The sequence below is a fragment of the Erithacus rubecula genome (genome assembly GCF_903797595.1).
Source record: "Erithacus rubecula genome assembly, chromosome: 24".
Taxonomy (NCBI): Eukaryota; Metazoa; Chordata; class Aves; order Passeriformes; family Muscicapidae; genus Erithacus; species Erithacus rubecula.
Genome location: NC_136676.1, coordinates 3,566,150 through 3,578,687, shown reverse-complemented (window position 1 = coordinate 3,578,687; position 12,538 = coordinate 3,566,150). Strand labels below are relative to the sequence as shown.

The following is a 12,538-nucleotide window of genomic DNA, read 5'->3' as shown; positions in this document are numbered from 1 at the left end:
ACCTGTACATTGATAACAATAATTTATCCAGTAGGAGCAAAACACTGATTTCTCCATCCCTTTTGGTGTTCTTGATCCTTCTCCTAATTATATTTTCCGTATCTGAGCAGGACATCTCCTGGCTGTCCTTACTTACCTTAAACCCTTGAAATCCCATTTCATAGGGATGCAGACAGTCCCAGCCTTCTGAATCCTCCCATCACCTTGGAGCCCCCAAAATCACATGGCACTCAGGGTCTCCTGCACCCTGGTGCTATGACAGAGATGCCAACACCCATCCAGGCTCTCCAATTAAACCACATGAAGTTCATCCATACTTTAAAATAAGCTTTATTTAGATCTTTTATAATTTTATATTTGCATCCATGCCTTCAAGGATTCTCCCCCACTCACAGGGGGAAAAGTTAAATCTAATGTTACCCATAATTCATATGCTATTTAGCAAAGTTCTCTTTTAAATAAATCATCCTCTTAGTAATTTTTAGAATTACTTCCTAATTTACAAAAAAGCTGAAATGCAAAGGAAACTACTCGATAACAAGGAGATCGCTCACCTGTTCTGGTGGTTTAGAGTTTAAATTATAAAAACGCAAAGATAACAAAGAAAAAAACACAAAACCCCCCAAAAATAACAAAATGTATAAAAATGCTTCTCTGCAGAGAAAAGATGCCATGGGGCAAAGCCTGCCCTGCCACCCCAGGAGAGCCTGGGGGGGGCTGGTCCCTCTGTCACCCCCTCCATGGCCCCTCTGCATCATCCCTTGGAATGGAATACACAGCGCTTCAGTTCGCTGATTTAAGACAAAATACCCTTTTCTTTTCCTTTTTTTTTTTTTTAAACCAGGGTGCATGTACTGGAATTAAGAAAAAATAATACACTATTATAGTTCATTAAATAAATCTTAATACATTTTTTTTTTTTAAGAGCTTAAAATTATATTGTAAGCATTAAAGCATAAGGTACTTATCTTGGCATAAGCAGAGCACGGCACGTGTTAGTGGGGAGGGGAAGCGGCCGCTGCGCCGGGGGGTGGTTTGGGGGCAGTTCCGAGGGATTTGGAAAAACAAGCTCCACCTGTGCTTCCAAATCACCCCAAAGCCAGAAAAACCTTCCCAGTGGGGACTCGTACCGATTTCCCCAGCCCCCTCCGACGGCAGTAACACCCCAAACTGCAGGGGTGGCCGGCCCTGTCTGGGCAATGTCTTGGGATATGGGATATCTTGGGATATCACCTCTCCCCTTGCTCCCAGCTCGTGCCGGATCCCCCGAAATTTTACTTGAAGCAAAGGGTGAGCCCCCAACAAAAGCAGGGAAAAACAGCAGGCAAAGCTCCCACCACAGCTTGCCCCTGTCTGATTTTCCGGCACGTGTTTAGGTTTGCGTTTTCCAAGGCGTTAAGTGCTCCTGGGGCAGCTGAGGGAGCCTGGGCTGGGGGGTCCACAGCCCCAATCCCCCCCAACAGCAACTTCCCAGGACAGTACAGTACAAACACCCCCTTCCTCCTCCCCGCCCCATCCCAACCGACGTGGAAAAATATAAAAATCCCAAAACTTCTGCAATAATTTAGTTAGAATAACTCCTCTGGGTTTGTGCAAATAAATTAAAACAACTAAAAAGGAACGTTAAAACACTTATTTCCAGACTGGCAGGTGTAACAACCAGCCCGGGTCGCCTCTGCAGGGTTTGGCCAGGAAGACATCACAGCCAAGGAGATTTTCTTGTTGTTGTTTTTGTGTTTTCTCTGTAAGATCCCTCAGCTGGGCAGGTCCTTTGTCCCCAGGCGAGGACATCCCACGGGCTGGGCTCCGGAAAACAGCGGGTTTTGGACAAGAGACGTCACAAGCACAAAGTGCACAATATTTCTCATATTTACAGAGACACAGCAGTCCTTCAAGTTTCAAGTTTTGTCAAAAGAACAAGAAAAAAAAAAAAAAAAGAACAAAAAAAACCCTCCCAAAAAACCTGACAAACTGAAGCGACAACAAAGGAGTTACCGGGATGGAAAAAAACCCCAAAAAACAACAAAAGGGCGGAAAAAAAAATGAAGTTACGACACAGCTGCATCGCTCCCAAGACAAGAGGTGACACGCCCACAGGTGGGACGGGGTGTGGGTGTGGGATATGTACATGTGCAGGGCCAGAGAGGCTCTGGTGCTGTCACCAGTCCGCGTCCTCCTCGATGTAGTAGTCGGGGGCTGTCCCGTCGAACAGCCCGGGATCCAGGGACTTGCGCTGCTTGCCCCGGGCAAACACTCTGGAGATGGAGCCAAAACCCATCTTCTCTTTCTTCTTTTTCCTTTTTTGGTCTTCCAGGTCTTCTAGAGACTGTGGGAGGAGAAGATAGAAGTTTGGGTATCCAGCTTTTCTTTTCTCCATCACGCGTGTCAAGGATGATGGACAATGTGGTGCCAGTCCCAAAAAAATTGGGTTTTGCTCCCCAAAAAATATTTGCATCTAGATCCCACAAAATAGTTTCCTCCAGGTCCAAAGTAATGTTAAGATCCTGGACCAAAATACAGTAATATTCCTGAAACCTGTGTGGTGGAATTTGCAGTGGGCCTCCTCTCTGCAGTTCTGGGATTTTGGCCTCTTTAATTCAACTGGATCAGGATTCCAGCTCTGGGAATAAATAGTCAGAGCATCTGTCTGGACTGCAAAAATATCCCAATGTTTTAGGGCCAAACACAGAAGAATAACATGCTTTGGCTGGAGCTTATAAAAATCAACACTGCAATAGGCCTGAGCTCAGTGAATGCCTATGGCATTACCTGGATTTTGGGGCAAATTATGGGAATATGAGACACCCCAGATTTACAATTCAGGATGACTTCCATTCATCCCTAACTGGGGGACCCTCTTACCCACCATACCCAAGCACTTTCTAGCACAGGAAGGGGTCTCACAAGCAGGATTTGAGAGGATTTGTGCCCTACCTGTACAATTGGATTGTGCAAGTTCTTCTGTACCGGTCCAGGACTGTCCCCCTATGGCACAAGGAGATGGATCCATTGAATCAACCTTGATACAGTCTAAAACCCTCAACCCCCAGGGCTAAAGGCAGGATTGTTGCAGCTGAACTGCAGTGGGGCTGGGATAAACCCCAGGGCAGCAACTTTCCAGGTCGGCCAAGCCCCAATGTGCCCCTACTCCAAACCCAGTGATGTTTAGGGATGCAGAAGCACCACAGAATGTCAGAGCCCATCTTCCCAAAGCATGGAGCCCCAGCAGCCAGGCCCCACATAATTCCAGATCCCATTTCTCCATAGCCCAGAGCCCCAGCCAGGCCCCACAGAACCCCAATCCCATTTCCCCATAGCCCAGAGCCCCAGCCAGGCCCTACAGAACCCCAATCCCATTTCCCCAGAGCCCCAGCCAGGCCCTACAGAACCCCAATCCCATTTCCCCATAGCCCAGCCAGGCCCCACAGAATTCCAGATCCCATTTCCCCATAGCCTAGAGCCGCAGCCAGGCCCCACAGAACCCCAATCCCATTTCCCCATAGCCCAGAGCCCCAGCCAGGCCCCACAGAATCCATAGCCCATTTCTCCATAGCCCAGAGCCCCAGCCAGGCCCCACAGAACCCCAATCCCATTTCCCCAGAGCCCAGCCAGGCCCCACAGAACCCCAATCCCATTTCCCCAGAGCCCAGCCAGGCCCCACAGAACCCCAATCCCATTTCCCCAGAGCCCCAGCCAGGCCCCACAGAACCCCAATCCCATTTCCCCATAGCCCAGAGCCCCAGCCAGGCCCCACAGAACCCCAATCCCATTTCCCCAGAGCCCAGCCAGGCCCCACAGAACCCCAATCCCATTTCCCCATAGCCCAGAGCCCCAGCCAGGCCCCACAGAACCCCAATCCCATTTCCCCAGAGCCCAGAGCCCCAGCCAGGCCCCACAGAACCCCAATCCCATTTCCCCAGAGCCCAGCCAGGCCCCACAGAACCCCAATCCCATTTCCCCAGAGCCCAGCCAGGCCCCACAGAACCCCAATCCCATTTCCCCATAGCCCAGAGCCCAGCCAGGCCCCACAGAACCCCAATCCCATTTCCCCATAGCCCAGAGCCCCAGCCAGGCCCTACAGAACCCCAATCCCATTTCCCCAGAGCCCCAGCCAGGCCCTACAGAACCCCAATCCCATTTCCCCATAGCCCAGCCAGGCCCCACAGAATTCCAGATCCCATTTCCCCATAGCCTAGAGCCCCAGCCAGGCCCTACAGAACCCCAATCCCATTTCCCCATAGCCCAGAGCCCCAGCCAGGCCCTACAGAACCCCAATCCCATTTCCCCAGAGCCCCAGCCAGGCCCTACAGAACCCCAATCCCATTTCCCCATAGCCCAGCCAGGCCCCACAGAATTCCAGATCCCATTTCCCCATAGCCTAGAGCCCCAGCCAGGCCCTACAGAACCCCAATCCCATTTCCCCATAGCCCAGCCAGGCCCCACAGAATTCCAGATCCCATTTCCCCATAGCCTAGAGCCCCAGCCAGGCCCTACAGAACCCCAATCCCATTTCTCCATAGCCCAGAGCCCCAGCCAGGCCCCACAGAACCCCAATCCCATTTCCCCATAGCCCAGCCAGGCCCCACAGAATCCATAGCCCATTTCTCCATAGAATGCAGTCCCCAGCCAGGCCCCACAGAACCCCAATCCCATTTCCCCATAGCCCAGAGCCCCAGCCAGGCCCTACAGAACCCCAATCCCATTTCCCCATAGCCCAGAGCCCCAGCCAGGCCCCACAGAACCCCAATCCCATTTCCCCATAGCCCAGCCAGGCCTCACAGAACCCCAATCCCATTTCCCCATAGCCCAGCCAGGCCCCACAGAACCCCAATCCCATTTCCCCAGAGCCCCAGCCAGGCCCCACAGAACCCCAATCCCATTTCCCCAGAGCCTAGCCAGGCCCCACAGAACCCCAATCCCATTTCCCCATAGCCCAGCCAGGCCCCACAGAACCCCAATCCCATTTCCCCAGAGCCCCAGCCAGGCCCTCACGTTGCAGAGCGAGTGTGTTCGGTGCCGGGGGGAGTTGATGTCGCTCGGCGTGGACGAGCGGTCGCCCTCGGCCGCCGAGGCGTCGGAGATGATGGACGGCTGCCGGGAGTGGCAGGGGCTCACTCTGACCGCTGGAGGCAGGGGGAAAAGGGAATGAACACCAGCAAAGTGTCACTGCCTGAGGGGTCTCTGAGTCTGAGATCCCCTCAAGAGGCATAAAGGTGGCTTGAAATTCAGGTTTTCCCTGATGGCCGCCGAAGAGACTGGAGGAAGCTGTTCTGTGAGGTTCTCAAGGTTGTGTTTTGTTCCTTATCTAAGAAATTTTTTCTCTAGCTGACAGCAGTCTGTTCAGCTTGAAATCCAGGGCAGAAAGCCTCAGCCCTGGGCAGGGCTTATCTTATATACTCTAAATTACGTACCTAATACTTACAATTACTGCTCAGTACACAACAATTTTATTACACTGTCCAATTCTGTCCCAGTCCAATCCATATATGCCAGCTTGGCATTCAATATGGATGGAATAAAGAAGAAGAAGGAAAAGAAGTACCACACCCAAAATCCTTCATGCTAGCCACGAATCCCCTAATATAAACATTCCTAGAAATCCACCTTTTCTACCTTCTAACAGTTTATACTCCACTTATTTTTGTGGATTGCATTTCTTCCCACAATGTTTCTCCAGGGACTTAAGTCCAGCCCCCAAGACCCCTGGGTACCACACCAGCACCTCTGAGACCCCTACCAGGGAGGGTCTAGAATCATTCAGCGAAGACAGGAGAACACCCTGAACTCCCACAACAAAGCCCTCCCAAAATCCTATTTGGAGAGGAGTGGTTTTGAGCACCCCAGAAGGGGTTTGGCGCTGAGAACTCGCCGGCGGTGCCCACCTTGCCGGTCGGCCGAGTGCGGGGGGTGCGAGTGGTAGAGGGTCTGCTGGCTCTGGCGGATGGCGGCGGTCAGCGGCAGGTCAGCCTGCATCACCCACTCCTGGTTGCCGTTCAGCACCGTCTCGCCCGGCATGGCCAAGGAATGGCGCTTGGGCACGTCCTTGGTCAGCGTCGCCAGGGATTGCTTGGCCTGGGGAAGGATGTGGAGGTGGTGGGGATGGAGTGGGAAAAGCATATGAACATCTCCATGAGCAGCACACCAAACCAACCCTCCCCTGGGCAAGCCAAGATCCCACCTGTGCCGCTCAACAATCAACTCATTTTTGAGTGATGCTGCCCATGCCAAGAGATGGAATATTCTCCCCAACACTCAGCTCTGTTGATTATCCAGCTCACCATGGCCAGCTCGGCCTCCAGCTCCTTCATGCGGTTGTCCTTCAGGTCGAGCTGGGAGCGCAGGGCGCTGGCGTGGTCCGTGGCCTCCTTGGCCTGCCGCCGCAGCTCCCACTTCTCCCGCTCCAGCAGGTCCTTCTCCTTGGCCAGCGCTTTCACCGCGTCCTCGCTCTCCTGTGCCAACAGGGCATGGCCATCAGGGAGGGAAAACCCATCTGCTGCTAAAAACCCCCTTGGGGAACACCCAACCAGGTGTCACAAAAGCCCTGTGCTGCCAGGAATCTCAACCCTTTTTTTGGGGAGATCCACAATGCAGCTGGTCCCCAAAAAGAAATGCTCACCGTGCACCTGGTTAAAAATACATCAAATTCCCCACATCTGGCTCTATTTCCTCCACCTTAAAGTGCTGTGGTCCATCCCTACTCTAGCAAGAGTCCAGCTGGGGCTTATTTTGCCAGACTATAAACCAGGTTTCACACTCAGCCCTCTGTGCTGGTGCACTCACCTTCCTGTGCTGCTCGTAGTTGCGGATGAAGTCGCGGAGCTGCTCCTCCCGGCTCTCCAGGGTGGCGTACAGCTGCTGCATCTGGCTCACCAGGTCTGTCTTCTCCCCCTTCAAGCGCTTGCGGTCGGCTTTCATGGCTGTGGGAGAGAGGATCACTCCAGCACAGGAGGCACAGCAGCCCCTTGGCCCCACCTTGTAGAAGATGTTACACTCCCTAAAGCATACCCCTGGGATGCCATGCCATGAAACAAAGAAATTCCTTCAAACAAAACCCCGAAAACCCCGTTATCTTTTAGGATTTCTATTGGCTCTTAAAGTCACAAGTTAATTGTTTTTTTTTTCTCACTTAGAGTTTTAAGATGATTGGTTAGTTTGTAAGTTGTAGTTTTTATTGGTTAGAAACTCAATCCTCTGGAAACCTATATAAAGTGTTTTGTTATCTGATATAATTAGACCGTTGTTAGCATCTCCCTTCGAGGACAATAAAGTGATCCTTGGAACTTTGCAGCACGAGCTCAAGCCTTTGTTCATCACTAGTGAGTAGCTGGGGGCTCTGAATCTGGGGTTCAGAAGTACCTGGACTCAGGGCTGCAGACCCTGGGGTTGGAAAACACCCAACCCTAAAAAACAGCTACACCACCTCCTTCTTTTTTCAAGGGAAAAATACCAAAATTACACTCCTGGGCACTGGGCTGGGAGAAGGTGCCCAAATCAGCCCCGTTGCTGCACCCCTCAAAATGCCCATCATATCATCACCTCATCACTGCCCATCCTCCAAGGGGCAGCTCAGACCCTGGGAAAGGAGGTTTGGGAGCAAAATGCAGCCTCAGGGCCTGGTGCAGGAAAACCTGCTGCTCCCTTTCCAGGATAAATAAACCACCAGCAGTTTATTTTTAGCAGTGAGGCAGATTCTGGAGCACTCCCACAAGCCCAGGGCTCCCCAAGTGTCCCCTTCCAGCTCAGAGATGCTGTGTCAGGAGCAGGGGATGGAGCAGAGGCACGTGGGATGTGATGGGTATTTCCAACAGCCCTGAGAGGAACCCAAAACCTTCATTTTTTCTCTTCTCATTGCACCAGGGAGGGATGATTGCTGACCACCAGCCCCAGGGCAGTTGTGGAAGGCTGGCAATCAAGGCAGAATTACAGAAATCTCATGTGGACAGAGAGTTTATATCAGTGCTTTGCCCAGTACTGAAGCTGGTCCTTGGCAGTGCTGCTGAAGTGCCCTGTGGCTCTCTGCTTCAGATACATCCTGCTCCACCAAAACAATGCCCAGTTTAGGAACCAGATCACAAATATTTCATTATATATTCCTGCTTTTCCACCCTGAGCAAGTGCAGCTGGTGCAGGGATGCAATGAAACACCCTCTGCCCCTCCAACTCTCCCTGTGCTCATTGTATTGAATCACTGAGTCTCACAAATTGTTGTTTGTAACATAAAAAAAGTCCTAAATGCCCCAAAACTCTCCAGGAAAAAATAACCCCAAAGCCACCAGGGGCTGTGTATACTACAAAATCTGCCAGAAGATGATGCAGCATCATGAGTGGGACCTGTCTCCATGCACACATCCAACCTTTATCCATCAGATTACAGAAATCACAGCAGGTGTTCCAACCCTGTGTTTTCTACCCCCTGTAATGAGTCACTTCATCTGGGGACTTAAACTGCACCTAAGGCACCTTTGGGCTCCTCTCAACACGTGGGGATAATAAAGACAATGTCAGAAACACAAGGAAACCCCAGCCCAGCTTGTCACAGTCTCCAGAAGAGCTTTCTTCAGGTGTGAACTTCTGTGCACAGGTTTTACTCTACTTCTTTAATTATTTCTTACTCTAAGTGTGTCTTGGGAGGATGAACAATAAATCAAGTGCTTGGAATGCAGCTATAAGGAAAGGAGGGGATTTGCAGGTGAGAGGAGAAAAAAATGGGGGAAAAATCAGACTAAATAGTGGAGGAAGAGGGAGATGCTTGGGACTATTGAGATTTTTATCTGTTAAAATCCAAGAGCTGAAACTCTTTGGACCAACTATTCTGCTATTAAGCACTGGAGATAAATCAGAACACTGAAAGCCAGAAAATGAGGTAGGAAATGCTGCAAAAATTCACATTGCCTTGTGACAAGGAGCTCTTGGGAGTCTTCCTCGCCCACTTCAATGACCAAGATTCCTCCTGGGACAACTCAGCCTCTTCCAAAACCAGAACTTCCCTTTCTTTTTTCCCATCTTAGGAAATTACTACAGAAACCTCTAAAAACAATCACAACCACACCCATGCCTTTGAAAAAGCCCTTTCCCAGTGCCTGTGTGTACTTAACCACCACCTTCCCCTGCCCAATTCTTTCACAGGAATTAAAAACTTGCTAAAAAAAAAAAATTAATGGAAGTTGATTGAACCACACTGGGGTGAGATCCAGACCCCATACCCACATATATATATCTATATAAGTAAAATTTAATTTCCTCAAGGATACTGGGAGGCTCTTATAAAAGTTTAAGTCACATTTGCCAATCTCTGAAGCTGGAGGCGACAAAAGAATCCTAATTAATTTAATTAAATAGTGAGTCTCCTATAGCATACAAACTCCTTTAATTAGTGGCAGTGTTCAAGGCCCTTAAAGATTTACAGAAAACACGTAATCGCTCACCAATTAAAAAAAAAAGAAAATGCTCTGAAGTACTATTAGAAGAAGAGTAACTATCTCCTAAGGTTGAGTATGTATTGATGTACTAATATTTACCAATTATGCCAGTGTATCAGTATTACAAGAAGATTATGAGGTTTGGGTATTGAAAGAACAGGTTTTTTCCTATTAACCCAACAGGACAATTTACCATTTGTTTCATTTCATATTTGAGAGATTTGCTGAAATTAACAGACTTTTTTTACTCCCCTCTATTACTCTCCCTCCTCCAAGAATGATTAGCTCCTAAGCTTAAAGAAGATTTATCAGTCATTTGAGAACTTCATTCCAAACCAAATTAATAGGAAATTAATTGAAAAAGGCAGGAGAAAAATAAAAAGTGAGGCAGAAGTGAGCTGTGAGGGCTGCCAGCAGCTCCTGGATTGAGCCCCACTTGCTGCAGCAGCTTAATTTGTCCTTAGCAAACAAGCCCAGCTAATTACTCAGTCGGGGAAAACGAGCCTTTGCAATCCATGGCCAGCCAAGGAGGGATAAAGCAGATTTTCCCTGGCTATCAGGGCCATCTGAGGAGCTGAAATGGCTTTTTCCTTTAATCTGATGATCCAGGGCCAGGTTTCTGTATCCCAAACCCCCACAAGCATCCAAATAAACTCCCCCAGCCCATCAGCACGGCAGGCTCTGGCCAAACCTCTGACCTCTTCATAAACCCAAGAAAAGAAGCAAGAAATCCTAAACCCAGACCATGAGTGGAAAGTACTTCTCTCACTTGCATTATTAATTTTCCCCTCCCCTCTAGAGCACATGGCAGAAGGAAAGGGGGGACCCAGCAGCCCCCCTTGGACTCAGCAGCTCAGCACCAGCCTTGGCAGCAAGGATGGGGGAGATGGGCTGGGAAGAGCTGGGTGAAACCCCCCAGCTCTCAGCACCATCCCCACCTGCACCAGCTCACCCTGCTCTCCTGTTATTTGAGCTTCCAGCTCCTGCCACTTGATCTGCCCCTGGGTCCTTTGGGAGAAGGATGATGGACACAGAGAGGTAACAGGACCGGCTCCGTGCTGGGCTCCTCCTGCAGCCAGAACTATTGAAAATCCACCCCCTGGTGCCTTTGATTCCCAGCTCTATGTGAGGAGCCAAAATCCAGTTGCTCCACTGGAGAGGTACAGCCCTGTCTGGGACAGCAGCAGGGCTGGAACCACCCAGTGATGCCACCACTGTAAGTGCCACCACCCCGTGGCTGATCCCACCATCCAACAGATTCCAGCTGGGAAATAGCTCCTGTATCCTAAACCCATCTGCCCCCAGGATGGGGGATGCTCTAAATACTGCCTTTCCTCTTGGAAATTAATAGTATCAGATTAAGGGGATATCAATTACAGAACACCCTGATGTGGAAGGGACCCACAAAGATCACTGATGTCCAACCCCTGGCCCTATGAGGTGGAGGGCATCATCACCACCATCTAGCTGAGGGTCCCTTGGAGGACAGATGAGTAATAATTAGTTTGTCTACCTTGATAATGTGATATTAGATAAAAGCAGGAACATCTCTGCCCAATTTCACACTCCTGGGATGAGGCAGCAATGTCCACACACACACCAGGGCACTGACAGAAGATGCAGCACATCCTTGAATTCCAAAGAGCAGCTTCCTGTAACTCCCATCTACTTCCAAGTCCTTCTCTCACTCCATACAATGTGAATTTTCATGCCAGAAACAGAATCAGAGCTGACTGTAATCACTTACTAAATCACAAACTTATTTTCTAATGCAGGGAGGAGCATCCCTGGGAACCCCAGCAATGCCCCGTGCAACAGGAATGTGCAAACCTATCCTGTCCCATTAACATTTACTTAATTTCTCCTGTTTCTTCCTTGCAGCCATGAAATCCAATATTGTCACCATGACTAATCCATAAAATCAGGGTGGCAGTGCTGCTCCTTGCTTTGCAATTCAAGAGGCACGTGCAGCCCCCAGGGCAGCTGTCACCATCAGGAAGGTCTTGACATTGAAAACACCAAGGTTCTGTGGGGTCAGGCAGAGCCAGAGCTCACTCCTGGGTGTGTGGAGGGACAGAGCAGGAATGAGAGCCCAATGTCACATTTCAGGAAGCAGTTAGGTGATGCAATTCTCCTGGGAGAGTTTACCTGGTAACAGCCAAGGGCTTTCCTAACCTGACCCAACAGTCAGCAAGGTGATCAGTGACTTCTGAATCCTTCAGGTGGGTATTCAAAGGAGAACAACAGGTTTCCTCTAGAGATCCATGTCCTTAGAGTGGAGATGGCTTCCTTGGCTGGGTCCATGGCTGGGACATCCATCTGCCAGGACATCCATCCAGTGGGACACCCATCTTCTGGGACACCCCTCTGCCAGGTCACACATCCTTCTGGGGTATCCATCTGATGCAACCCCCATCTTCTGAGCCATTCATCCACTAGGACACCCTTCCACTCATTTTTTTGCTATCCACCCCCTCACTGCAGCAAGTTGAGGGTGCTTTGGATCTCTGTAGGAGGCTTTACCCAGCCCAAATATTATTCCTGGGGAGTCCCAGCTTTGAGCTGAAGATGAGGGAGGGAAAAAAACAGGCTACAATCTGTTTGTGGAGCAGAAGCAACCAACCATGAAGTTGGTTCATGCCTTTCCAAGCAGCAGGGAAAGCCAGCCTGAGGATTCCACCCTGGCACTCAAAAAGGAAACAGAAACCAGGTTTGCTCTCTGCATGATAATCCTGCAGGCAAGCTCCAGCATATTGGACAAACCTTCCCAGAAATGGGGTTTATGCCATTAGCCCACACACTCATGGATGTCACCCAGCCAAGAGGCTCCTTGAGTCCCCCAGGCACTTGGGCACAGTCCCTGCCCACAGCAGGACCAGCAGTAATAAAGCTGTCTGCAACTTCTCCCATCAGGGATTTCCAAACCAGAAATCCAGACCACATCTACACCTTTCCAGCCAGGACAAGGGAAATAATAACTGCACTAATGCTGGAATTCAGAGTCCCAGCCATAGCAGAAGTGGAGAGGGTGGTAGGATGTAGCACTATGGGGTTTTAATTGGATGTTAATGGATTTTAAGAAGTCCAAGAGATGGAATTAGCCCAGGAAAAAGTGGAAT

The 12,538-nt window shown here is 50.0% G+C and overlaps 1 protein-coding gene across 2 annotated transcripts in view; it reads right to left on the bottom strand.

The window, feature by feature from the left end:
- Window positions 1–314: 314 nt before the first annotated feature.
- The window catches only part of KAZN (kazrin, periplakin interacting protein), a 198,234-nt gene continuing 186,010 nt past the window's right edge, over window positions 315–12,538 (bottom strand). For both annotated transcript variants that reach the window (XM_079326147.1, XM_079326148.1), the window contains 6 exons: window positions 6,781–6,917; window positions 6,279–6,449; window positions 5,883–6,072; window positions 4,993–5,123; window positions 2,935–2,985; window positions 315–2,326 (listed from right to left, as the gene is read on the bottom strand). In XM_079326147.1, coding sequence (XP_079182273.1) covers window positions 2,159–2,326; window positions 2,935–2,985; window positions 4,993–5,123; window positions 5,883–6,072; window positions 6,279–6,449; window positions 6,781–6,917 — 848 coding nt within the window. In that variant the 3' untranslated portion in view covers window positions 315–2,158. The remainder of the gene's footprint in view (window positions 2,327–2,934; window positions 2,986–4,992; window positions 5,124–5,882; window positions 6,073–6,278; window positions 6,450–6,780; window positions 6,918–12,538) is intronic.